Below are 26,332 nucleotides of genomic sequence, written 5' to 3'. Positions count from 1 at the left end.
ACAACCAAAGTATAGAATATCCAGCAATGAAAGCATTCAATGATAATGTTTTCAAACTGATTAATTTTTCCAAATGAATAACGAATTCATATTTATCATTATTATGAGCCTTCACAATTTTGTTTTAAATATAAAAGAATAGTATATTACATAAATTATATTTTATACAAACGTCAAGTGTCTTAGATAAAAAAGAAGATTAGGTAATAGATCTATAATCTTTAGAACATTGGTTGTTTAACATAAAATGAAAAAATTACTATTAAAAACTGCATCTTTATACGAGTTTTTTCGTTTTCGATTATTTTATTGTTGTGTGTCCATATATCTATACGAATAGATTACACAAATTGTCTTTAAAAAAACGTCAAACTGCCATCTGTCAATTATTCTATAAATGAATTTTAATATTAACACGTACTGAAATAGAATAAGAAGTTAACCTATTTTGTAAACTTTTAGTATTAAAATGGTAAAAGATATTAATTTATTAAAATAAATATATTTTCATTTTTTATTGTAGCCAAAAGTGAAGCAAATCCAACAACTAAAACATCCAAATAGTAGAAAAACGAAGACTTTAGCCAAACAAATACACAAGTAACTTGAAAACACGTTCTTTGCGTTTTAAATAAAATTTATATTTCAGGCAAAAAAACCGAGATAAAAGTAAATTTTCCACAAATTTGAAACTTAATCTACAAGGTGAAAAATGTGCGTGGTTTCGAGATAATTTAGATCCTGATTGTGTGATGTGTAGTGCTAATACACTATTGAGTTTAATTCTTAAGTATTTAGCAAGATTCGACGAAGAATTGGAACAAATTAGAATCAAACATTCGATAGGTAACAGAAAAAATCGGCAGCATGCTAATAGAGAAGACATCATCAAAATGACCATCAAAAGGGAGTTTGAAGACTTCAACACTTGCGGAATCGGTGAGACTTTTATGCTTCGATTTTTGTACCTCTTAATATTTATTTTCAGAATTACCTAACTTATTGGATCCTATACAGTTGGAAAATTTGAAAAAATGGAATGGAGAATTGAGATTTTTGCAAAATTTCAAATTTAAGATGTTCAGTAAAAAGAGTTTGGAAGAAGAACAAAAGAAAATGGAAAAATACAACGAAAATGCAATCAAAAGCGGCGATTCTACTAATACGATGTCATGATTTAACTAAATTTTCATATTTAATAAATTTATTTTGTTAAAAATGCTTTTTTTATTTTTAATATGGTTTTTTCCAATCACCAAAAGAAACTTATCACATTACCTCTAATATCGTCGATTCTTATTTAAAACACAACAAAAAATGATTTTATTGATTTATAGAGAGCATTTAACTGAATGCATGATCTACTATGGTCTTATATGATCTAATTATAGGTAAAATAAAAGTAAACTTTCAAAAATAGGATTTACCTTTATTCAAAACAATTTTTTGAAATTATTCAATCTCGTTTATGAAGTGCTCACTTGATTTAACATAATTGCAATAAAATTATCAAAAACTGCTCCATTTTTCAATTTTTGAAAATTTTATGATGAAGAATGTGGATGATGAGATTTAATTAAATTGAATTATTTTGTTATTTAAATAAACTGCATAATACCCAAATTTCTAAAACTTCATCACATATATAACTACTATGAAATTAACAAATTTACTGCTATTTAATTATACAAAAAACTAAATGGTTAAAAAAATACGATAAGCTCTAATAAAATTTTGAATCTTGTAGATACAAAAGAAACTGTAAACAGTATATGAAAAACTACAAATTTTAATGTAAATAAAATAATTACATACGCAGTGACATTAAAAAGTAACCTCTGAATGTGAAAATTTCAAGCAATGATCCTGGATTAGACACATCACTTATCACCTGATGAAAGATGATAATATCGCGTTCAATTTACGGTGGAAATTTCTAATTTAAAATATTTTTATAATTTTAGTTGCCTGCATTAATTTTTCCACTATATTTCATGTTTTTTAAGTTTAATAAAGTCTATTTATTCGAAAATACTTAGTGAACAATTATTCGCGAGTTAACACATTACGTTGAAAAACTAAAAAGTATAAAAAGTCGTAATAACCTGTGAATGACGATTTTAAAGAGAATTATTATTGTTATACTCTAATTAATTTTACCTGTTTTCGATGCAAATGTAAAAAAATATTGATTAAGTTCCGAAAAATTGCCTGTTTCTATTGACATTTGACAAGTTTCTCGGAGAACGACCTAATTCACACCAAGGTCAAACCGTAGCATTTAAACTATGCTTAGTTGACATATTTAAATATAAACAATATATGACTTATATTTAACGTAAAGAGTAATTGATTCTATATAATTGTAATAGATAAGAACAAAAGCGATTTTTCGAGGAATAATACAATTTTCTTCTCATAAAATTGATCTAAAATATTGTATAACTGAAAAATTATTTCGATTAGTTACGGCATTGGCAACAATGTAAAATCGTAGTATAATCGTAGTTGTTATTTACTGGCGTGTTTATGAATGTGAAAATATACTATTTGACAAGTGAAAAATAATTTTTATTAACTTTCAAAACATTATATCAGTTATACATAATTATACATTCCTATATAGAGCATGTTACCAAGTTATCGCCATTAAACGAAGTGAACACTTATGATCATAAATTTCTAGTTGAATGTTGGACCAAAAAATGGCGATTTTACAATCAATTTTTAAAATCCTCACTTATGTTCCGTTTTAGTGTTAAAACAATGTTTTTATTGAACAATTTAAAATTTTTAAAATTAAATAGTTTATAATGGATCGTGATGAGTGTTGTGGACATAGTTATGTGACGATTTTTACGTGAAATAAAAATGTCTAGAGGATATGGTAAATATCGTCGTGGTGGTGGATCCCATGCCAGTTTTCACTTTGATAACTTATTTAAAGAAAATAGCAATAGACCTTCGGCAGCTCGATCAGCGGCTACCGTTGGAAAATGGGGTATAACCTCATTTACTTCTATACGCACTGTTAACGGTTAGTATTTACTAAATTACGTACAATTCTTTTAAATTTATTATATTTAGTTTAGTATTTTACGATTTTGTTGACAATTTTATGTTAAATTGAAATTATTTAGGTATACAAAACGATGCTAAATCCGCTGCGGATACAGCACCGAAACCAAAAAAGTTTTTTAAAAGTAGGAATACGGAACCCCCCGATTTGAGTCCCTCTTATTCAAAATCCGCTTCAAATCATTCTGCCCCCAAAAAAGCGCGTATTTACGAGCCGAGTGACAGAAATACAGGAGCCTCGTCTCCTAGAAAATTTTTCTCTTCTAAAAGCAGGTTAGTAACAAAAATCGCGATTTTTATAAATGATTACATGTTTTTACGGTTTCAGTAATAGTACAGGTACGACAGAAAAGACTGTTTTGAGTTCAAATGTAAATAAAAGTAAAAATACAGAAGCTACTAAACCGCCGATAGTATTACGGATATGTAGAGGGAAGAGCCAGTTGTTGAATGATTCAGACGAATCAGAAAGTACCCCAACGCCTTCTAGTACTCCTAGTACTTCCAATGCGGCGAGTCCTAGGGCTCTCAGGGAGACTTCTAGACCAACCAATTGTAGGATTACCAGGTAATTTTTATATAAAAAGAATGGTGTTTCAATTAAATTTTTTAATTCTACCTGTATCCAAAATGTTTCCTGCTACCGCTATATAAATTTTCACATTTTTTCACTACCATTTAAAAAACTTTGACCTTATTATTGTTTTAACTTGCTAAAAGGTGAATAATTTCATTTAAATGGGCCTTACATGCATAAAAAGTGTTAAGTATATGTTGATTTCCTATTTTTATATTCAGGGCGTGTCACAGAAATCAATTTACCTCTAAAATTGATTCGTGGGATTGGATTTATATTACAAAAGGTGAAATATGTTGATTGTTTTTGTGAAATGGGTGAAATTTGTTGATTTTTTAGCGAAAAGGGAAAATCTTGTTTTATTTTTTTATTAAAAAGGTGAATTATGTAGGTCTTTATGAAATATGTTCATGTCTTTGTCAAAAAGGTGGAGTAAGATCATCTTTTTCTATAAAAAAGGTGAAATCCATTAGTTTTTTGTTAAAAATGTGAAAAATATGTCGAATTTTTTCACAAAAAAGGTGAATATGTTGGATTTTGGTTTCACAAAAGGTGAAATCTGTGGAATTTTCAGTTAAAAAGATGAAATATGTTAGTTTTCTTATTCAAAAGGACAATTCTGTTGAATTTCTTATATCACAAAGATTAAAAATGTTGATTCTTTGCATCAAAATGGTTGAAAGGTGAAGTATGTCGATTTTTCCCACCTAATAGTCGAAATTTGTTGGTTTCATCATCAAAAAGGTGAAATATGTTAATTTTTTTACAATAAATCTGAAATATATTGGATTTGGTGTCACAAAAGTAAAAACTGGTTATTTGTCTATGAAATATGTTGATTTTTCTGTCTTAAAGGTGGAATATATTGAATTTGGTCTTGAAAAAGGTGGAAACTGGTCATTTTTCTATCAAAAAGGTGAAATCTTTAGATTTCGGTCTCTTAAAAGGTAAAATCTGTTGAATTGTCTATTAAAAGGATGAAAGATGTTGATATTTTTGCCAAAATTGTTGAATATTTTGAATTTGCTCTCACAAAAGGTGAAATCTGTTGAATTTTCGATTAATAGGGTGAAAGATGTCGATTTTTCTACCAAAAAGTTGAAATACGTTAGATTTCTGTCTCACAAAAGGTGAGATCTGTTGGATTTTCAATTGAAAAGGTGAAAACTGTTTATTTTTCTATGAAAAAATGAAATATGTTGATTTTTCTACTAAAATGTTAAATACATTGGATTTTGGTCTAACAAAATGTGAAAACTGGTAATTTTCTACCAAAAAGATGACTAATATCGATTTTTCCACCAAAAAAGTGAATTATGTTGGACTTTGGTCTCAAAATATGGAATCTGTTCATTTTTCTACCTAAAAACGTTTTAAAATAAAAAAAAAATTAACAATTTTTCTCAATGAGAAGTTTTCGATTGATCAGCTTCAATATTTCGTTTCCAAGAAAGATTTTTTTTCTTTAAAAAAATTTTGGATTACCCTGTATACATAAATAATTTATATATTTGGTTAGTTCATACATGATTAATAATTGTTTATTATAATTCCATTTTATCATAAAGAATCGTAAATTACATTATCACTTCCTCTCTCACCTGATTAATTTCACACAGTTCTGGCTCCCACTAGTTCCTATCCCCCCACTTGTTACTTTTTCCCCCCAACTGTCACTATTACTCAACTAGACTTGTCCTACTTCGGTTCTTCTAATGCTGATAAAATTTTCGTGATAGAAAAAACCGCTTCAATTATATTTTATATTTTCGATTAACACTCGTGGTATTAATTCGTTTAAAGAAGCCATTAATTTATAGGTTAGTTCAGGTCGTAAATTATTCTAGTTTTAGTAAACGATGTTTTTGTGAGGTTAGAACATTGCAACGTTGCAAAAAAATTTGATATCAAAATATTTCAACCAATAATCATCGTCTACGGATTAATTAAATTTTCTCGATATTGGCAACGCCGTAACTTATTCTAGAATAAATAGTTTCTAATATGGCGATTGTTGATGTCTAGTTTTAAGACGTGTTTTTAAGTTGTGTGTCGTTTTTGTGTTTATTTGATGTTATTTCGTGTTGATTTGATTTTGTTTCGTTTTAAAATATTTTTATCGTGATGTGTAGTGAGAATATACAATCATCGATGTTGGAAAATCGTGTTTTATGTAAAGGTACGTTTGGGATGACTTTTTTCTTTTCTTCTGTTTATTTTTGAATATTTGTGTTTCGTATTTTAAAATAATTTGTTTTCGGACATATAAAGCAACAGTTTGATCAAAAATTTCTCAATAATAGGCCTTAAAAAAATATCATTTAAAATATTTACTGTAAATTCTTTGTCTTTATAGTTTAGGTGATTTTGTATTTAATTCAGAGTGTCATAAATCTATTATGTTGGGAATAACGTTTTATACAGTGGGTAATATAAAAAAACGTCAAATTTGAACGATTTTCGCACTCAATTACAAACAAATTCGTTTCGTAGGGGTTAATGACATTGTTTGTCCGTGACGCCATATTGGAAAACATTTGACAGAACGTTTGATATCAAACATGAAAGATTATTATTGTTCAGGACCGTATTTAACGATATAACAAAATTTACATAAAATATAAGTTGAATTAATGTATATAATACGATATATTCTAAAAATAAATCATTATTTTTTCGTAATTATTATCGTATTCATGACATTCACACATTATTAAATTACGTCATGTTGCCACTATTAACTTTATTTCAGAAATCGATAAAATTTTTTTTAATAATACATTAGCTTAAAGTTATGGAATATATTAATATTTTTCGATCATTTATACATAAAAAAAAGTAATTTAGTGGTTTATTTGATTTGATTATTAATTTTGCTTTGTATTTACACGTATATTAAGCTGCAGTTCGGTACTTGGAGCTGCTTCTATTAATTCTAGACGATGTACCTCCACGTTATAGTTGATTATTGTACCATTGGGAGGGAAAACGGTCTTTAGATCTTCTTCCGGTTTGGTTCTTAGTACAATTCTTGATGTGGTTGTTAACTTGACTTAGATCGGTACTTGGAGCTGCTTCTATTAATTCTAGACGATGTACCTCCACGTTATAGTTGATTATTGTACCATGGGGAGGGAAAACGGTCTTTAGATCTTCTTCCGGTTTGGTTCTTAGTACAATTCTTGATGTGGTTGTTAACTTGACTTAGATCGGTACTTGGAGCTGCTTCTATTAATTCTAGACGATGTACCTCCACGTTATAGTTGATTATTGTACCATTGGGAGGGAAAACGGTCTTTAGATCTTCTTCCGGTTTGGTTCTTAGTACAATTCTTGATGTGGTTGTTAACTTGACTTAGATCGGTACTTGGAGCTGCTTCTATTAATTCTAGACGATGTACCTCCACGTTATAGTTGATTATTGTACCATTGGGAGGGAAAACGGTCTTTAGATCTTCTTCCGGTTTGGTTCTTAGTACAATTCTTGATGTGGTTGTTAACTTGACTTAGATCGGTACTTGGAGCTGCTTCTATTAATTCTAGACGATGTACCTCCACGTTATAGTTGATTATTGTACCATTGGGAGGGAAAACGGTCTTTAGATCTTCTTCCGGTTTGGTTCTTAGTACAATTCTTGATGTGGTTGTTAACTTGACTTAGATCGGTACTTGGAGCTGCTTCTATTAACTCTAGACGGTGTTTACTATTAATCCATAACTCTGGTATGAACATATATAGTGTGTTTAAAAATTGAGGATCCTGGCTTCGTATTCCGTACTCCACTAAACTATCATTTCTCTATTTTTTTACTTCTTTCCTTTGTAGTTACTTTGTTACAATCGATTTATATGTTTTTAATTGTGTGTTTCTTTTGAGATCTGCTCGTCGTAGTATGCAGCAAGATCCCAGCAGTTCTCCGGCGACCGCCGATACACCTGGGGAATTTTCGTTATTCACCAGCCCTAAAAACGATAGCGACCTTTCGCCTCAATACATTCCGGCGGAAAAATACGAATTGGAACGTAAGGCGATGTATGATAATCTATTGAGACCGAATTCGCCCAAAGAAACTAACACGTATTCGAATGACGAGCTGGTGCAATTGGACAAAAAAGCGAATTCGCCCGAAGGTAGCGCCAGCACCACGGAGGCGACCAGAGAAGACGAATCCGACAATAATAAACCGGAAATTATCGATGGAAAAATGGAAGAAGACATGGAAATAGATACGGCCGCAGTAAACGCTCCGCTAGAAGAGAACATACCTCGACCGATCGAAGAGGAAGAAGAAGATGACGAACGTCCGGATGCGGAAGAAGAAGAAGACGTAGTAAACGGCGAAGAAAAAATTGAAATGCCGCAGGAAGTCGCGCCGGCGGAAGCGGAACGAGATCCGGAACCGGAACGTCAAACTAAATGCGCTATAGAAGAAGATTGGTCGACGGATACGGATTCTAATAGCACCGCTCCGGAATTGGAGGTTAAACAGATCCTGCCGGATCCGGATTATAAGCAGGCGAATCAATTGGAGGAACGCAAATCGGAGATACTCGATAAAATATTGGAGAAACCTCCGGATCCGACGCCTCCGGTTAAATTGGTGATTTCCAAGAAGAAGGGCAGCATATTCAAGAGCCGTACGTTAGTGGGCGATGGGGTGACGAAAAAACGTCGAGCTTTGTACAAGCACAAATGGACCGACGACAATAAAGAACCGACAAAAGATAAAGAGGAAGGCGCCTCGACGGTCGAAGGGAAAGTAGACGACGTCGAAACTGATACGTTCGGTTTCAAAGACGAAAATTCGGAAACTGTGATTGTAGACGAGAAAGAAATCGACGGAGACGGTTGTTTGAAAAGTAATAAGGTTAGTCGTTTATATGGTTTAACGTTTTTACGGCAATTTCATTGGCATTTATTTTATATTCGCGTTATTTTTACCAGAAATCTGTCGTTCTACATCTATTTCGAATGTTCTAGATGTGTCCCGTTTCGGATTCCAAACGGAAACGACTTGGAATAGACCGTTAGTTGGTGTATCTATTCTAGATCCATCTCGAACATTATAGGAACTTCCCATTTTTACAGAAACGTCCAGAATATACCGAAACGTCATATATCGAATCTATATGTGTCTCGATTATTCTAGATACTTCCTATTCCGTCTCCAAATATCAAAATATCGAGTTAGAAATGTTGCGACGAGCTCATATTGTTCATCAAATGAAATTGTCGCTCAAAATGAGTTGAAATATTTCTGGATTTGATATTGTCTATCAAAATGAGTTGAAAATGTCGCCTAGCTTGTTATTGTCCCTCAAAGTGTCGCTGAAAGCAAATTGATGTATCTCTGAATTTGATATTGTCGCTCAAAGTACGTTGAAAATGTCGCTCAACTTGATATCGTCGTTAAAAGTGAGTTGAAAATGTCTCCCAACTTGATATTGTCGCTCAAAGTGAGTTGAAAATGTCTCCCAACATGATATTGTCGCTCAAAGTGAGTTGAAAATGTCTCTTAACTTGATATTGTCGCTCAAAGTGCATTGAAAATGTCTCCCAACTTGATATTGTGTTCCAGAGTCAGTTGAAAATGACGCTCAACCTGATAATGTTACCCAAAGTACGTTGAAAATGTCTCCCTACTTGATATTGTCGCTCAAAGTGCATTGAAAATGTCTCCCAACTTGATATTGTGTTCCAGAGTCAGTTGAAAATGACGCTCAACCTGATAATGTTACCCAAAGTACGTTGAAAATGTCTCCCTACTTGATATTGTCGCTCAAAGTGCGTTGAAAATGTCGCTCAACCACCTAATGTTGCCCAAATTGAGTTGAAAATGTCTCCCTACTTGATATTGTTGCCCAAACTGTTGAAAATGTCGCACAAAGCGAGTTGGAAATGTCGTTTAACTTGATATAGTCGCTCAAATTGAGTTGAAAATGTCGCTCAAACTGAGTTGAAAATGTCGCTCAAATTGAGTTGAAAATGTCGCTCAAACTAAGTTGAAAATGTCGCTCAAATTGAGTTGAAAATGTCGCCCAAACTGAGTTGAAAATGTCGCTCAAAGTGCGTTGAAAATATCGTACAACTTGATATAGTCGCTCAAATTGAGTTGAAAATGTCGCAACATCCTAATGTTGCCCAAATTGAGTTGAAAATGTCTCCCTACTTGATATTGTTGCCCACACTGTGTTGGAAATGTCGTTTAACTTGATATTGTCGCTCAAAGTGCGTTGAAAATGTCGTACATTTTGATATAGTCGCTGAAATTGAGTTGAAAATGTCGCCCAAACTGAGTTGAAAATATCGCTCAACTTGATATTTTCTCTCAAAGTGATTTGAAATTTCGTCCAAAATGAATTAGAAATATCGCCCGACTTCATATTGTTCACCAAACTAAATCAAAATGTCCGCCAACTTTAAATTATGCCCTAAACCGAATCGAATCCGATAATATCACGCATACATGTGTCTCGAATATTCTAGATGCTTCCTATATCGAGTTGGAAGCTTCTGGCGTCGTACATCTTTTAATTTATCTTTCAATTTATTGAATCAGTATTACACGGTGGTGAGAAACGTGAAGAAGGCGCATCAGATACAGGAGATCGGAGAATTTCAGGAATTCAACGACGACGTCGAATACATTTTGGACGCTTTGCAAGACAACAATCCCATAAGCACCAGGTGTTTATCGGCTATAACTTTGGCATCGAAATGTATGGCGCCGGCGTTCAGGATGCACGTCAGGGCGCACGGCACGGTCGCCAAATTTTTCAAAGCCTTGCACGACGCCCCGAAAAATCAAGTAAGTTCGCCGATACACATTCGACCTATGTCGCGAATGCCGCGTCAATTTTTTTTCGGTCGTTGCAGAGTTTGGGTTTGTGTACGGCCACGGTGATGTTCGTCCTAAGTCAAGATAGACTGAATATGGATCTCGATAGGGACTGTTTGGAATTGATGTTGAATCTATTGGAGTCGGACGTCAGTTATCAGCAGGCTTTGGACGAATGCGGTTTGAGTTCGGCGCAATTGGAAAAGAACAAACAGAAAGTTAGGGAATTGTGCGCCGAAATACAAAGTCAGGGACACGCGATGCATTTAAATTTGGAATCGATTACGGTAAGTTTTCCAAAACATTTTTATCGTCATATAGTGCGAATTGAGTTTTTTTCTCTATATTTTAATCATTTTGATCGTTCCCGGTACTAAAAGTGACGCCAAAAGTTCTGTAACTCTGGTTCTTTTGGTTATATCTTCGAAATTTGTCGCCCAAAGAAAGACAAAACGTCACTCAAAGTTAAATTTTTATCAAATGTCGCTCAAAATGTCACACATATTGATATTGTCGTTCAAAGCGAATTAAAATGTCGCTCAACTTGATATTGTCGCTCAAAGGGAATAAAATTATCGCTCATTTTGATATTGTCGCTTCAAAGGGAATAAAATGTCCCTCAAAGTGAGTTAAAACCTCGTCCAAATTAAAACAGTTGCCAAAAGTGAGTCAAAAGTCCCTCCTAATTGCAAATTTTCGCCCAGAGTGAGTCACAATCTTACCCATTTTGATATTATCGCACAAAGCGAGTTTAAAAGCCGTTCAAAATCAAATTTTTGTCCGTAGTAAAACAAAATATCGCCCCTTTTGATATTGTCCATCAAAGACAATTAAAATGTCGCTCAAAGTGAGTTGAAATGTCCCTCAAATCGAATCAGAATAACTTGCAACTTAATTTTATCGCTCAAAGTGATTTTAAAGTGCCTTAAAATTTTCAACTGCTTGAAATTGTCGCCCAAAGTGCTTTGAATTGTCGCTCAATTTGATATTGTGGTTCAAACTAACTTGAAATGTTCCTTAAACTGAGTCAAATTGTTTCTTAAAGTCAGTTAAAGTGTCTATTCACTCCAAAATGTCCATACACTGATTCAATATGTCTCCTCGATTTTTTCGCCCAAAGTGAATCGAAAAAGTCACCCTAAATGAGTTGAAAATGTCGCTCAACCTGGTATCGTCACTCAAAGTGAGTTGAAAATGTCGCTCAGCTTGATATTGTCGGTCAAACTGAGCTGAAAATGTCGATCAAACTAAGTTGAAAATGTCGGTCAACTTGATATTGTAGACCAATTAGATATTGTCGGTCAAAAATAGTTAAAATGTCGCCCAAAGTGAGATGCAAATGTCGCTCTAAATGAGTTGAAAATGTCGCTCAGCTTGATATTGTCGGTCAAACTGAGCTGAAAATGTCGGTTAACTTGATATTGTGGCCCAATTAGATATTGTCGGTCAAAATAGTTAAAATGTCGCCCAGAGTGAGTTGAAAATGTCGCTCAGTTTGATATTGTCGGTCAAACTGAGTTGAAAATGTCGGTCAACTTGATATTGTGGCCCAATTAGATATTGTCGGTCAAACTGAGTTGAAGATGTCACTCTAAATGAGTTGAAAATGTCGCTCAACCTGGTATTGTCGCTTAAAGTGAGTTGAAAATGTCGCTCAGCTTGATATTGTGGCCCAATTAGATATTGTCGGTCAAAAATAGTTAAAATGTCGCCCAACTCGATATCTACCCCCAATTTCTATCGTCTTTATTCATCTACTGCATATTGATTTAGGTTGGCCAATTGGCGATGGAAACTTTATTGAGTCTGACGTCGAAGCGGGCCGGAGAATGGTTCAAAGAGGAATTGAGAGAATTGGGCGGATTAGAACATATCATAAAAACGATTCGAGAATGTTGTCGACAAGTATCCGATTACGTGGTAACTTGGACGGACACGTTATTAGACAAATTAAAAAAAGTCGATAGATGTTTGAGGGTATTGGAAAACGTGAGTAACGAATATCGAAAACGATAACGACGAAAACAAAAAAAATAAATGAAATGAATTTATAAATGTTTCAGGTTACGCATAATAACGAAGAAAATCAAAATTATATTTTGAAATACAACGACGGTGCCATATTGGATACGCTCGTTAATTTGTATAAATTGTGCGACGGGGAGATTCCTCTGTATCCCGTTACCGATATTACGGATAAATCGTCCACCGGGACTGTCATTAGGGAAGCCCTTTTGGTTACGCTCAAAGTACTCATCAATCTCACCCATCATTTTAATAATACATGTGAGTATATAATTATCGTTTTTAGTTTCTATAATCACACTGTATGTATAAAATTGTCGAAAAATGCTTAAGTATATAGTTGAAAATGTCGTACAACTTGATATTGTCGCTCGAAAGTGCGTTGAAAATGTCGCTCAACTTGATATTGTCGCCAAAACTGAGTTGAAAATGTCGCTCAAAGTGAGTTGGAAATGTCGCTCAATTTCATACTGTCGTTAAAAGTGAGTTGAAAATGTCGCTCAATTTCATACTGTCGCTCAAAGTGAGATGAATATGTCGTTCAATGTGAATTGAAAATGTCGCTCAATGTGAATTGGAAATGTCGCTCAAAGTGAGTTGAAAATGTCGCTCAATTTCATACTGTCCTTAAAAGTGAGTTGAAAATGTCGCTCAACTTGATATTGTCGCTCAAAGTGAGATGAATATGTCGTTCAATGTGAATTGAAAATGTCGTTCAATGTGAATGGAAAATGTCGCTCAAAGTGAGTTGAAAATGTCGCTCAATTTCATACTGTCCTTAAAAGTGAGTTGAAAATATCGCTCAACTTGATATTGTCGCTCAAAGTGAGATGAATATGTCGTTCAATGTGAATTGAAAATGTCGCTCAATGTGAATTGGAAATGTCGCTCAAAGTGAGTTGAAAATGTCGCTCAATTTCATACTGTCCTTAAAAGTGAGTTGAAAATGTCGCTCAACTTGATATTGTCGCTCAAAGTGAGATGAATATGTCGTTCAATGTGAATTGAAAATGTCGTTCAATGTGAATTGAAAATGTCGCTCAAAGTGAGTTGAAAATGTCGCTCAATTTCATACTGTCGTTAAAAGTAAATTGAAAATGTCGCTCAACTTTATGTTAGCGCCCAATTAGATATTGTCGGTATTATTTCTGTGATTATTTTTTTTATGATTTCCTCTCTTCCTGTACGCCAAAAAAATATTTTTTATTTTTTCGTTTCTTATTTGTTTTATTCATAAATTTTCATTAATTCATATTTCTGTCTTGTGTTAGTAAGACCCTGCAGTTTGTTTACATCGAAAATCTAACTGTCAAACGTCGTTTAGGAAACAATGTAAACAATGAACAGGTCCGGAGTAGCTCAGACGCTTCTCCATAAAAACACCCAATAAAATTGTCGATAATATTGGGAAAAGCATTAGTTTTACCGATTTTCCTTTGTCGAAAGTATCAAAATATCCATTTCCAATAACTTGAAGTCACAAATTTTAAAATACATTGCCAAAAAGTCTCCTATATTTTTGTTACATTTGAATTTTTTCTGCTCGTAATATTGTTTTACTTATTATCTCTCTAGTCCGGTCCTGTAGTTTGTTTACATACCTAATTTGACGTTTTCTATACGCGATGTAAACAACGAACAGGTCCGGACTGGCTTAAACGTTAAAATCGTTATTAGTTTTTTGAATTGATTCCGATTTTCAGCAACAGGAAGTCAACTGATCGGAACTCGAGCTGGAATAATCGAGACCAGTCTGCATTTATTATTACAGGTGCCTAATTATATACCGGATCAGAAGAAATTCGAACTCGGCGTTTTGGTACGTTTCGTTATCGCAAAAAAAATTTTTTTTTTTATTCTAATATTCCCTTGCAGGTTTTGATGTTACTGATAAATCTCATACAGGATCAGGATTCGAATAAGAAACTTTTGGTAGCCGCTAAAGCGCCTTCGAAACTCGAAAGTATCTATTCTCGTAAGTTTACGACTCCCCCCTTCCCCCAGTTCGCGATTGAATTTTTTTTTGTTTTTTTTTTCTTTTTCAGGCGAAGAAAGTGCCGTCGAAGCTTTGATAGCGCAGTTTTATCATTGGGAAAGTTGCGCCAAAATAGCCGAAAGTAAAACGAACGCCATTTTGGACGGGGAAAAGGACGGCGAGGATACGCCGACGCCCAAATCCAACGAGGAGTTTATAGAAGAGACTGTCGCCAAATGTGAGCAACGAACATTGTTTACAAATTATTTTTTCTTAATGTCATTTCATTTTTTTGTCAGATTTTTTGTTTAAAATATCGTTCTTATCAAAATTTCCATTAATATTTTCATTTTTTCCAGGATTTTTCTCCAATACTTTCCATTTACCACAAGTTTTTCTCCACTATTCCCCATTTTTCTGCATATTCCTCCTTTAACAGAATTTACCTCCAAAAATCTCCATTTCAAATAATTTTTTCTCCATCCACCAGAATTTTCCTCAAATATTCCCCATTTATCAAAATTTTTCTTCAATATTCCTTTTCCATTTTGCAGAGTTTTCATTCAATTCAGCCCCTTTCCACAATTTTCTTTTTACCGCAATTTTCTTCCGATATTTTTGCTTTCTCAGGATTTCCTCAAAAAAAATTCATCGTTCCAGAATTTTCCGCGCTTTCTTTCCATTTTGTGACCTAATTTCAGTTCCATATCGTACGAAAACGTTTCCAGAAACTCAATCTCGTTTCCATGCCACATTTCCTCATATTTATGGATCATTTATCGTTTCCAGACGTTCCAGATCCTTTATTATATATTAAAATCCGTCTTTCCAGACCTTTCCGCGCTTTCTTTCCATTTTGTGACCTAATTTCCCTCCCAAATCGTACGAAAACCTTTCCAGGAACTCAATCTCGTTTCCATGCCACATTTCTTATTTATGGATCATTTATCGTTTCCAGATCCTTTATTATATATTAAAATCCGCCTTTCCACACTTTTCCGCGCTTTCTTTCCATTTTGTGACCTAATTTCCCTCCCAAATCGTACGAAAACCTTTCCAGGAACTCAATCTCGTTTCCATGCCACATTTCTTCTTATTTATGGATCATTTATCGTTTCCAGATCCTTTATTATATATTAAAATCCGTCTTTCCAGACCTTTCCGCGCTTTATTTCCATTTTGTGACCTAATTTCCCTCCCAAATCGTACGAAAACCTTTCCAGAAACTCAATCTCGTTTCCACGCTACATTTCCTCCTATTTATGTATCATTTATCGTTTCCAGACGTTCCAGATCCATTATTATATATTAAAATCCGTCTTTCCAGACCTTTCCGCGCTTTCTTTCCATTTTGTGACCTAATTTCCCTCCCAAATCGTACGAAAACCTTTCCAGAAACTCAATCTCGTTTCCACGCTACATTTCCTTCTATTTATGGATCATTTATCGTTTCCAGACGTTCCAGATCCATTATTATATATTAAAATCCGTGTTTCCACACATTTCCGGATTTTTTTTTGCCATTTTCCGGCTTAATGTCCCTTCAAAATCAATTTTTCTGAATTATTTGTTTATTCCGATACATTCCTTGATTCTTTATTCTCCATACATTCCCAAATCCCATATTTTTTCTCCTCCCCATTAAGGAACATTTTTCTGATAATTTTCATTATTGCAGTGCTGCAAAAAGCCGGTACCCACATGGAATTCACCTTCTTGGCTTCTTACATTGTTATGTTGGTTGGATTCCTCATAATGGATAACGCGGAATGGCAACAGTTCGTTAGGCAATTTTTGAAGGGCAACAATTTCGCCGACATGGTGGAATTGCTCAAGAAATTTTTCAACTTTATGAATCTAACGGCATCTGTAAGTTCCCGCTTTCAATTTTCACTTTTCCATCGAAACTTATGAAAATTTTTTTTTCCTTTCATCATTAGACCGAAGCTTCCAGCGTATGCGCCGTCAAAGCTACGGAAAAAGTGATAAAATTTTTGGAGGAATGTGATAAACCGCCTCCGGTCGAAATCGACGCCCCCGAAAAACCGCCTGCTTTCTACGAATGCATGGGAATGGATTTGAGCTACAGGCTGACCTCGTAACTTGAAGCGGATTTGAAATGGGACGTCCTTTATATAGTTTTTGCAAATTTCGACGAATTTAATCACTTGAAACGGGACGTCCCTTATATGGTTTTTACAAATTACTAGAAATGGGACGTCCTTTATATAGTTTCTGCAATATCTGATTTTTTTTATAAAATGTGATTTGATGAGACATCGACATCCGGTTACAATTTTTGGAAATGGTCTACGACGGTCCTGTTCGGTGTACCGAAGTCGAAATATTTTTATTTTTTTTTTTTTCGTTCTTTGAATGGTCGTCGATAATTTTCGTTCGATATTTTTGGAAAATCTTTTTTTTTTTTTAAATGTATTTTTCACAATTTCAATTGATCCTTCTGTATAATATAATTTTTGAAAATTTTCACGATTTGAGCGAAAAACTTTTACGATTCTTTAAAAAAAATCCACAATTTCCTAAAAATTTGCTTTTATTTTTCGAAAATCGTTATACGGGGTATATTCAAATGATAATTTCAACTTTTTCACTGAACCCTGTATATAATGCATTTTCATCTTTTATATAAATAGTCTGAGAATTCATTTTTTTTAACAAAAAAATATCAAAATTTGCTTTATTATCCTTAATTAATTTATACGGGGTGTTTTCAAATGATAATAACCACTTTTTGCCATTTTTCAATTGACTGATCCCTGTATATAATGAATTTTAAAGTATTTTTCAGCTTTTCCCACTCAAAAGTGTTTTTCTCAAAAAAATAGTAAAATTTATATCATTTTTCGATAATAATTTATACGGGGTGTAATCAAATGATAATTAACCACTTTTTTAACATTTTTTATTGACTAATCCCTGTATATAATGAATTTTAAATATTTTTAAAATGAAACAGATTTATTTCTATGATTTAAAAAAAATTATAATTTCGTTTTTTGTTGAAAATAATTTATACGAGGTGAGTTTAAATAATAATTTATCGTTTTTTCGAGATTTTTTTTTCAATTCACTGTATATTATACATTTTGAAGAGTATTACTGTTTATTATGAAAGAGTCTATTATCTGAATAAAATTGGCTTTTATTTTTCGAAAATAATTTATACGGGGTATATTCAAATAGTAAATTATTTTTTTTTTCAAACGACTAGTCCTTGTACATTAGAAATTTCATATAATTTCACGTTTTTAATAAAAAAAGTGTGTTGATCGTTGAAAAACGACTTTTCACCATTTTTTTCAAAAATAATTTATACGAGATGTGCTTAAATGGTAAATTACTATTTTTTTCAAACAACTAGTCCTTGTACATTAAAAATTTTAAATAATTACACGTTTTTAATAAAACAAAGTTTTGTTTAAAAAAAATTAAGTATATTTTACTTTTTTTTAAATTTTTATTAATACGAGGTGAGTTCTAATGTTACAAAAAAAATGATTTTCCAAAATAAAATTTCCGCTTCGACCTCATCGAAATACCACAGAATATTGAATGTGAATTTTTATTAAAAAAAATCATTTTTTTGAAAAAAAAAGTATTTTAATATTTTTTTCGATTTTATTTAAACTTATTTTTACTGAGACGTTCTGTATACATGTATCGATAGAATTTTTTACGATTTATTGTTACAATTTTTCGGTACTGTTTTTTTTTATATAAAAAAAATTAAATATTCACGGTGTGACCTTTTTTCAATTATATAAATATATTTTTTATCAACTGATTTTTATTATTATTATTTATGTACGTATTTTTCCGAATGGAGCACTTGTAAATATATATTTTTTTTAAATTACCTTTTAATGTTTAATAATTTTTATTTATTTTACATGAAAAATGTGGAAACTGTTCCGATGGATTGTTTAAAAAAATGTAAATATAAATAAGTACCATTTTTAATCGTCTTATCATTCACCCCTCGTATTACAAAACTGTTAAAACACATTATTTAATCGTTTTTTCTTTTAATTACTGTCAATATTCCACACAATTCCTGACTTTTCCTCACCCTACCTATACATATATACGGGGTCAATTCAAAAAGTTAATTTATAATGATTTTAATTGATCGTTCCCTGTATATTAAACGTTTTGAAGATTTTCTTGTTCCATATATAAAAAGAGTGTTAAACTTTCCTAAATATACCGAATATGATTGATTTTTACTAAAATTTTTACGAGGCTAGTTCAAAAAGTTGATTCATCATTGTTTTTACGTTTTTCAATTGATCATTCCCTGTACATTGGAGATTTTGAAGATTTTCTAGGTTTAAATAAAAAAATTCAGTTGTTTTATTCGTCACACAAATTAATTATAATCTTAATTTTTCAAATATATACGAGGTAAGTAGAAAATTAATTTATCACTTTTATTTTCGTTTTCCAATTGACCGTTCCCTGTATAATAAAAGATTTTGAAGTATATTCCCCCTCGTAAAAGCAGGATTTGAAAAAATGAATTCTAAGGTTTGTTTAACTAAAAAAAATTGGAAATTCCATGAAATTAATTAGCTTTAAGAATAAAAGGAAAGAAAATTTCGTAAAAATGAGAAGTCATCTAAACTCTTTATTAATAACATTTTAATTTATTAAAATCAGTCAATTAACAACAAACGATCAATAAAACATTTCATCCCATCTTCTCCAACAATTTCTGCAACAAATTATTTTGTATCTTCATCTGCTTTATGATTTCGTTCTGTTGTTCCATTCGAGTTTCCTTCAATTCCAAATTCTGACATTCCCTTTGTGTAGCTGCGTCCAAGTGCTGCACAATCTTGTATTGGAACTCGTTGGACTGTCTCACGAGTTCGGCGTTGATTTTGTTTTGCTTCATGACGGATTTCCGCAGTTCCGCTAACTCCTCGGCAACTTGGGAAGACGTCGCAGTTTCTTCAATGACGTAATCGGGATTCTGAATCAATTCGTCGACGAAAGTTTCTTCTTTGATATCCTGCTTCTGGTGATTACTAAATTTTGATTATCGGATATGAAAATTTTATTTGAAATATATCGAACTTACCTGGGAGATTCTTTAGTTGCCTCATCCGACGATTCATCTTTAACTTTAGAAAAATGTTTTGAATAATTATAAGATCTATTAAACATACTTTCATGCGGTCTTTTACTCAAAATTTCCACTATTTCCCTGAAATTAATCTAATATTTACACTCTAATTATTAAAAAACTATAATTACCTTTCAAAAGGACACTGCCGTTTACAAGAACCAGTCTTGTCCATTTTTAATAATTTATTCTTATAATTTCGTTTTAATGTTTTCCATTTATTTTCACACTGTGCTCCCGTGTAAAAAAAATCCTTCTTATTCATATCTTTGGCTACTAGTTCCCATAATTTTTTCTGCGTTGTTATAATTCCCGAATCCAGCATATCATATTTTTCATCGTAAACTTTCAACAACTCCTTCGTCGCCTCATGATTCCATTCGACTCTAAACTCCTCTAGAAAAATGGGTTCTGTTTATACACCACTGGGTTCATAAAATAACAATGTTTTTCAACACTCTACTGAACACTTTAACAGCTATTTGGTATTTTGAATGGTATAAATGGTGCCAAATAAGACGCTATAAGTAAATTTCGTACCTGTTATATAAATTACATTGGAACTTGTTCCTTCCATCGAATCATTATCGTAGATATTATCCATTTTAGAGAATAATATCTACTTTTAAATTCTCGATTATTTTAAATTCCCAGCTCTAAAATTGCTCTTTAACTCTCAGTGTCCACTTTTACCTACTCAGGGCCAACACGATGCTATATGTCACACTAAAACAGTGTAGACCGCAGAACTAAAGTAAGTTTTGTGGTATAAGGTTCGTTCCAACCATAGATAAAGTGATACTATATTACAATTAGACACAAAAATATTCTATCGTACTCTTTCCACCTTCCTTATCTCGTTTAACCCATCACACACAGTGGATCAAAGATAGCTCTACCTTAAATTAGAGGCTGTTTTTTTCTAAAGTTAATGGCTGTTTCAGCCGACATAGGTATCGTTTGTGAACCGTTTCCGGGACGGTCTTTTCGATACTTTGCTAGGTTTGTTCCAACGCTAATCTGGACCGTTCTGGATTAGTTATGGAAAGCGTTTAAATGATAGTCAGCTGGAACACAAAACGGAATAGTTCTTATAACTGGAACACGTAATCTCTATTGCGTAGAATCGTCACCGTACCACCGTACTGGAAAAAACCTGTTGATAGCAAGTAGTGTTACAAAAACTGTGCATAGGTAGAGATAGCGCAGAAAATATCATTTAAATGCTACCAATAACTATTCCAAGAACGGTTTAGATTAGCAGGTTGGAACAAACCTCTTTAGTAACACGAGCATAGTCACTAGAATAATAAAAAAAGAAGAAGACCTGTAGTGTATTTATAATTTTTTAGTTATCATATCTTGTAAGAAATATTTTTATTTGTAGTAAAAAAATGGTTGAAATATTTAGTAATAACGATCATATATTGAGTAACTTTCCTATTTGTCTTCGAAAAACCGTAGAGGAATTATGTTTAAGGAGTAAAATAAGTAAGTAATAACCTCTAATACTTTACAATATTAATAGATTTTATTCATAGGTTTCCGTTCTATCGATTTAACAGACATAACGATTAATAGTATCAGATCTAATAATAAAGACGCTTTAGATAATTTTCATTTTATATTAAACGTTCCTTACGCCGGAAAAAATTTGAAATGGGAAATAATATTTGACCCCGAAAATTTTGACTTCGCGCCAGATTTCGATTTCAACGACGACGAATTTCTGAGTTATTTCGATATAGACACGATCACCGACAACGTTCCCAGTTGGAAAAATTGGAATTTGAAAAATCCCAACGCCCTTTCTCAAGTTTTAAGTGAATTTCTTTGTTTATACAAACAACATCAGGTATGTAAATAGGTTAATAATCTCGCGGGTTCAGCGATCTGTTTTTCAGGTAAGAAAATTGCATTTAGAAAATATTTATTCTCGTTATTCTGACGAATACAAAGTTCTTATCGATGATAAAAATGGTATCGATGAAGAAAATATCGAAGTTATCGTCGACGGGGGCTCAATACATTTTTTGATACGTATAAACGTCGATTGTTCGTCTTTACCCGAATATGTTCAACCAATGTGAGGTTTTCCTTTTCTAATCGCGATTTTCCTTTTAAATATTCTTCTTTTCCAGTATTTACAAAGGGAATAACCTTTCCGAACACACTCTGTATAATCAAGGCGACGATTTCGCTCATTTGAAAGTATCCGTATCGAAATTGGACGGTTCCAGATCAAATTATTCCATTCAACTTTCTCCGAGACTTGAACAAATTATAGGAAACTTCAAATTATCATTTGCTGACGTTCCAAAAGATGGTACGCTGACCGAACTCGTATCTCGCGTATCCAAGACGCTGGAAAGTCATTTGGAACAAATTGTAGATCACCACAAAATGAAAAAAATCTACATAACGCACCTGGCGGCAGTTTGTTTCGAAAATATTATTGAATATGATAGTCAGTATTTTTCTAAGGCGGCGTTTCTACAAAACGTCGATGATTATAATTGTTTGGTAACAATTACTATCGGTAAGTAATAATAAAATGTCTTTCATTTCAGTCCTGTGTCATTTATGATCAATAAAGTGTCTTATGTCATATACGCTATGTCATCTGTCATACGTCAAACTTCAAATGTTTGTCATCTTTCATACGTTGTGTGTCATTTGTCATCTGTCACATGTATGTCATTTGTGGTGAATAGTTTTGATTTTTAGGTCTCTGCTTATTTGTAATTATTTTAATGTTTTCTTGTCAATTGTCATTTTTCACTTGTCATTTATCATTTTTCACATGTTTTGTTATCATTTTCCATTTCTCACATTTGTGAGAAATAGTTAAATATCTTGAAAGTAATCAAAATTATATTTAATTAAGGGTGCATCTAAAAATTTACACTTACATTTCATTCAGAAGTACTGTCACAGTTTGGAAAGTTAGGTTAAGTTATAGGGTTCTTTCTGTATTATACAGCTATGTAAAAAGAATGAATTTTAACAATGAAAAAGAAGAATATTTGTGTTGTTGAGGTTATGTTTATATAACGAGTGTCGATAGATTTCCGGTTTACTTATATTTATAACCTTATCAATTGATGTATTAACGCGTTTTTCACTATTTAAATACGTTTTTAGGGACTAAATTTCCCTTAGAGAAACCTTCAGTGTCGTTATCTTCAATATATTGTTCCGAAGCTAAATCTTGTAGTAAACTTCTTGATACCTACCCGTATAATCCCGAATTCAAACCAGAAGTTAATATAGAACATTTGTTGGAATATCTGCAAGCTGTCATACAAGATTTTCAAAATCACAAACATTAATTTTGTATATATATTTTTTTTAAGAATAAAAGTGATACGTATCTAAAAATTGTTTTATTTTGACATCCAGTTTGAAGCATCTTGCTCTACTCTTCAATATTCTTCTTTTTTACTATTATAAACGTGACATTAATAACTTATATACTATTCTTCTTTTTTATTACCATATAAGTCAACCTTTTCACTATTCTTCTTTTCTATTTCCGTAAATGTAACATAAACATTGAGGTCTCGAACTTTTCGTATGAAAAGTTTAGTATTTCATTTATTATTGCTTAACGCTATTATATAACCATTTTTTTTGTTTGCTATTGAATCTCCTCGTTTAGTAAAACTATAATATCAATTTATAAAAATATTCATATGGTTGGCTATGATACGCTTATTTTCTATTGATACCATATAAAAGAAGAAGAAATGTCAAACTTTAACCTTCTATCACTTTGTTAAATAAACAAAATGAAATGGATGAAGTTACAAATTTAGAAATTTTTTTTAAATCGCATCAAGTGCATCTTTCTCGTATATGGTTAGAAAGTTGCATAAATTGGTGTAAAGAGGAAAATTTACCACCAAATTATAGTATAAATCAATTACAAGTTAACGTTTTCGAACAATGGTTATTACTAGATTTAAGAGATTTAGAAGTACCGTGTCTTCCACCGAATTTATCGTCTAAAGAAAAATTCTTATTACCAGAAAATTACACGCTTCAATTAATGCAAATAGTCGATATTTCCAAACCGAAATTTTGGCAATTGCAAAGAATTAGAAGCAGTATTCCAAAAAATCACGAACAGGAATTCGAAAATACGAAAAGAGTTTTACAATTAACCTTAACAGATGGGGTACAAGACGTAGAAGCGATGGAATACAAACCTATAAAGTGTTTAAATATAAATCTTTCACCAGGTAAGTCATAAATAATACTAAAATGAGACGATATTTAGTGTTTTAAAATAAGGTATCAAAATAAGATTAATGGGGCCCATACAAATAAGAAGAGGTCGATTATTGCTGGAAGAGCAACAAGTTAAGGTACTAGGGGGCGAAGTAGACAGTCTGCTCATTTCAAACGCTACAGAAAACGTCTTAGCGAAATTTTTAAATCAACCCTTAAATCCTAAACCCACAATAATTCAAGAAAGTCTTTTAATTGATAACGCCAATGAAACAGGAGATGCAACGACAAATCGATTGAATGTAGTGAATTTTGCTAGTAGTACCCCGAAAGTGAACAATGAAAATCTGGACGATTTTGAGGATGATTTTAAAATAGATGAAGAAATTGAAATGCTCATCGAAGTTGAAAGAGAATTGGAACAATCCGAATCGAATAGAAAAAAAACTCCGGATATGTTCGATGATACCGATCTAGATTTTGAAAATATTGATATCCCCAATCCCCCCATACCGACAACTAGCAATATAAGTTTTAGAAACAATTCTACAGGGGTCATCAGTATATCTGATAGTGCTGAAGAAGAAAACTCAATTGAACTCATAAAAACAAGGTGAGTAATAATTGGTTTATTACATTTTATGTGTCTATTCGGTAATTCAGCGTCACCTAATATACGAGGGTTGTTTTAAATGTTATAATGACATTACATTTTTTGTAAATTGATAATGCAGTATTTGCACGATATTTGGTATTATTATCAATAAATGCGTACATACGTTATTATATCATCGTATAATATACAGGGATTGATTGAAAAGCTTGGGTTAAACAGAAAGAAAGTGGAAAAGTTGCCAAGCAAACGCAAACAAGGTTTTCAAATTAAGATGAATTGATTATAATAAAATTTTGTTTTGTTATTTAACGACTTGAAATACGACATTTTTCTTAATTAGCACTATAACGTCATATAATATACGAGGATGGTCTAAAAAGTTCAGGTAAACGTGGAAAACCAGATAAACATCAAACAAGGTGCTCCAATTAAGATGAACTGACTATAACGAATTTCCAATTTGTTGTGTACTTTGATTAATCTTGTGATGATTTGATTGAATTTAATTCATTTTAATTATAATAATTACAATATATTCCATAAATTAGTATCATAACTTCATATAATATACGTGGTCTAACCTCACACAAAATTTTCCAATTAGAATGAACTGAATATATCAAATTACAATTTTTTGATGTTTTTCGGTTAATTTCATACCAATACTCGAAATGTAATGTTTTTTGTAGTAAACAGAACATCCCTAACACTCCAAAGCCTTCTCTTCCCGTAATATGGTCTATAGAGAAACTTTTGAAAACCATGTCAAATATATCTAACGGAAAATTCAAAATTAGAGGGAAATTTAAAAAAGTAAAAGAAAAAATGTGCGTGGTAGAGGACGATTTTCATTTGGTGATCGAAGTGGAAGATTCCACTGGGTCTATACCTGTTAAATTCCTCGGTAGTGTCGTTTCGGAATTGAACGGGTATACAGCCGAAGAGTTTATGCAGTTGAAGGATGAATGGGGGAAAGGTAACTCAGAAGCCAAGTCCAAAGCTTTACAGGTAAGTCTGCTGAGTAGTTTGAGAGAGTAATGGCCAAGTGCGGTTGAAAATATGATAAATCTTGAATAAAAGTTGCTTTTTTAGGCATTAGAAAAATTAAAGAACCGTTTAACTGAATTGGATAACGTACTTGAAGTGTCTATTAAATCCAATGAAAATTTTCCGATTCTATTAAAAATACTGTGATACGTCCTTATAATCAGAGGAAAATAAATTGTTTCACTGTCTTTTGTGTATTATTTCGATAACCCTGGGTTAATAAATTAAAAATTTCTTTCAATATAATATTTTTTTTATAATAGCATTGTGTACCTTATATAGGCAGAGGACAGGCTAAATGGTAAAGAGGAATACTTGAATTTTTCTAACCTCATTTTTTGACAGCTCACTCCTTCAAACTATTGAAAATAGTTGATGCAACTCATGAATCGATTCTAAAATCAATAATATGTTGATTCCTATAAATGAAAAGATCCAAAATGTGTGATTCTATCGGATTTAGTTCGCTTTAAAGACAAAAAAGTTTTTTTAATGAAACTTAAGATGGTTCCAGAACAATCTGCATACTTTTATAGGTAGACAACGATTTATAAGGTAAAGAAGAACAACCGAATTCTTCTAACCTCGTTTTTTGACAGCTCATAGCTTCAAACTAGTAAAAAAAGTTAATGCAATTCATTTATCTATTTTAGAATCAGTAATTTGTTGATTCCTACAAGTAAAAAGGCTAAAAACTATTGATTGTATCAGCTTTAATTCGCTCTAGGTTGATATTATGAATCCTGGAATGTTTCTAGATTAATCTGTATACTTATATAGGTAGAGTACAAGT

The 26,332-nt window shown here is 32.2% G+C and overlaps 5 protein-coding genes across 7 annotated transcripts; 4 read left to right on the top strand and 1 right to left on the bottom strand.

Moving 5' to 3' along the window:
- The first annotated feature begins 395 nt into the window (after window positions 1-395).
- On the top strand, window positions 396-1,219 carry LOC130447473 (translation machinery-associated protein 16 homolog). Its single transcript, XM_056784307.1, has 4 exons — window positions 396-472; window positions 524-600; window positions 650-939; window positions 989-1,219. Exons 1-4 carry the CDS (start codon window positions 470-472, stop codon window positions 1,174-1,176), a joined length of 558 nt encoding a protein of 185 aa, XP_056640285.1. The 5' UTR covers window positions 396-469; the 3' UTR covers window positions 1,177-1,219.
- Window positions 1,220-2,307: 1,088 nt separating this feature from the next.
- LOC130447471 (protein wings apart-like) lies at window positions 2,308-18,475 on the top strand. 2 transcript variants are annotated; one of them, XM_056784304.1, is made up of 13 exons: window positions 2,308-3,037; window positions 3,141-3,351; window positions 3,407-3,646; window positions 7,533-8,523; window positions 10,216-10,464; window positions 10,533-10,781; window positions 12,268-12,483; window positions 12,558-12,780; window positions 14,223-14,338; window positions 14,395-14,494; window positions 14,565-14,732; window positions 16,173-16,363; window positions 16,435-18,475. In XM_056784304.1, exons 1-13 carry the CDS (start codon window positions 2,872-2,874, stop codon window positions 16,594-16,596), a joined length of 3,282 nt encoding a protein of 1,093 aa, XP_056640282.1. In that variant the 5' UTR covers window positions 2,308-2,871; the 3' UTR covers window positions 16,597-18,475. The 2 variants fall into 2 exon arrangements, with proteins under 2 accessions (XP_056640282.1, XP_056640283.1); XM_056784305.1 differs by lacking the exons at window positions 2,308-3,037; window positions 3,141-3,351; window positions 3,407-3,646 and adding an exon at window positions 5,671-5,834.
- Window positions 18,476-19,129: 654 nt separating this feature from the next.
- On the bottom strand, window positions 19,130-20,371 carry LOC130447472 (uncharacterized). Its single transcript, XM_056784306.1, has 4 exons — window positions 20,184-20,371; window positions 19,775-20,039; window positions 19,599-19,724; window positions 19,130-19,545 (listed from the first exon to the last, which is right to left on the bottom strand). Exons 1-4 carry the CDS (start codon window positions 20,245-20,247, stop codon window positions 19,206-19,208), a joined length of 795 nt encoding a protein of 264 aa, XP_056640284.1. The 5' UTR covers window positions 20,248-20,371; the 3' UTR covers window positions 19,130-19,205.
- Window positions 20,372-20,765: 394 nt separating this feature from the next.
- LOC130447778 (BRISC and BRCA1-A complex member 2-like) lies at window positions 20,766-23,024 on the top strand. Of its 2 annotated transcripts, none has more exons than XM_056784782.1 (6): window positions 20,766-20,977; window positions 21,031-21,134; window positions 21,185-21,498; window positions 21,548-21,729; window positions 21,785-22,182; window positions 22,788-23,024. In XM_056784782.1, exons 2-6 carry the CDS (start codon window positions 21,038-21,040, stop codon window positions 22,973-22,975), a joined length of 1,179 nt encoding a protein of 392 aa, XP_056640760.1. In that variant the 5' UTR covers window positions 20,766-20,977; window positions 21,031-21,037; the 3' UTR covers window positions 22,976-23,024. The 2 variants fall into 2 exon arrangements, with proteins under 2 accessions (XP_056640760.1, XP_056640761.1); XM_056784783.1 differs by having other exon boundaries at window positions 20,816-20,972.
- Window positions 23,025-23,375: 351 nt separating this feature from the next.
- On the top strand, window positions 23,376-25,727 carry LOC130447385 (recQ-mediated genome instability protein 1-like). The gene is made up of 4 exons (XM_056784181.1): window positions 23,376-23,887; window positions 23,940-24,489; window positions 25,182-25,500; window positions 25,585-25,727. The coding sequence occupies exons 1-4, from the start codon at window positions 23,440-23,442 to the stop codon at window positions 25,684-25,686; spliced, it is 1,419 nt and encodes a 472-aa protein (XP_056640159.1). The 5' UTR covers window positions 23,376-23,439; the 3' UTR covers window positions 25,687-25,727.
- The last annotated feature ends 605 nt before the right edge of the window (window positions 25,728-26,332 follow it).

The sequence above is a fragment of the Diorhabda sublineata genome, chromosome 8 (genome assembly GCF_026230105.1).
Source record: "Diorhabda sublineata isolate icDioSubl1.1 chromosome 8, icDioSubl1.1, whole genome shotgun sequence".
Classification (NCBI taxonomy): domain Eukaryota; kingdom Metazoa; phylum Arthropoda; class Insecta; order Coleoptera; family Chrysomelidae; genus Diorhabda; species Diorhabda sublineata.
The sequence above is the reverse complement of the archived record's forward strand: the minus strand, read 5'-3'. Positions and strand labels throughout refer to the sequence as shown.

Excerpts from the sequence above, each read along its gene's own strand:
- LOC130447473 (XM_056784307.1), top strand. Across the intron at positions 601-649 it reads TTAGCCAAACAAATACACAA|GCAAAAAAACCGAGATAAAA; the intron begins GTAACTTGAAAA and ends TTTATATTTCAG. Across the intron at positions 940-988 it reads CTTCAACACTTGCGGAATCG|AATTACCTAACTTATTGGAT; the intron begins GTGAGACTTTTA and ends ATTTATTTTCAG.
- LOC130447471 (XM_056784304.1), top strand. The coding sequence starts at position 2,872 with ATGTCTAGAGGATATGGTAAATATCGTCGTGGTGGTGGATCCCATGCC. Across the intron at positions 3,647-7,532 it reads ACCAATTGTAGGATTACCAG|ATCTGCTCGTCGTAGTATGC; the intron begins GTAATTTTTATA and ends GTTTCTTTTGAG. Across the intron at positions 14,339-14,394 it reads AATTCGAACTCGGCGTTTTG|GTTTTGATGTTACTGATAAA; the intron begins GTACGTTTCGTT and ends ATTCCCTTGCAG.
- LOC130447472 (XM_056784306.1), bottom strand. The coding sequence starts at position 20,247 with ATGGATAATATCTACGATAATGATTCGATGGAAGGAACAAGTTCCAAT. Across the intron at positions 20,040-20,183 it reads CAATGTAATTTATATAACAG|AGGAGTTTAGAGTCGAATGG; the intron begins GTACGAAATTTA and ends CCATTTTTCTAG. Across the intron at positions 19,546-19,598 it reads GCAACTAAAGAATCTCCCAG|TAATCACCAGAAGCAGGATA; the intron begins GTAAGTTCGATA and ends ATCAAAATTTAG.
- LOC130447778 (XM_056784782.1), top strand. The coding sequence starts at position 21,038 with ATGGTTGAAATATTTAGTAATAACGATCATATATTGAGTAACTTTCCT. Across the intron at positions 21,730-21,784 it reads CCCGAATATGTTCAACCAAT|TATTTACAAAGGGAATAACC; the intron begins GTGAGGTTTTCC and ends CTTCTTTTCCAG. Across the intron at positions 22,183-22,787 it reads TTTGGTAACAATTACTATCG|GGACTAAATTTCCCTTAGAG; the intron begins GTAAGTAATAAT and ends ATACGTTTTTAG.
- LOC130447385 (XM_056784181.1), top strand. The coding sequence starts at position 23,440 with ATGGATGAAGTTACAAATTTAGAAATTTTTTTTAAATCGCATCAAGTG. Across the intron at positions 23,888-23,939 it reads AAATATAAATCTTTCACCAG|GTATCAAAATAAGATTAATG; the intron begins GTAAGTCATAAA and ends TTTTAAAATAAG. Across the intron at positions 24,490-25,181 it reads ATTGAACTCATAAAAACAAG|TAAACAGAACATCCCTAACA; the intron begins GTGAGTAATAAT and ends TGTTTTTTGTAG.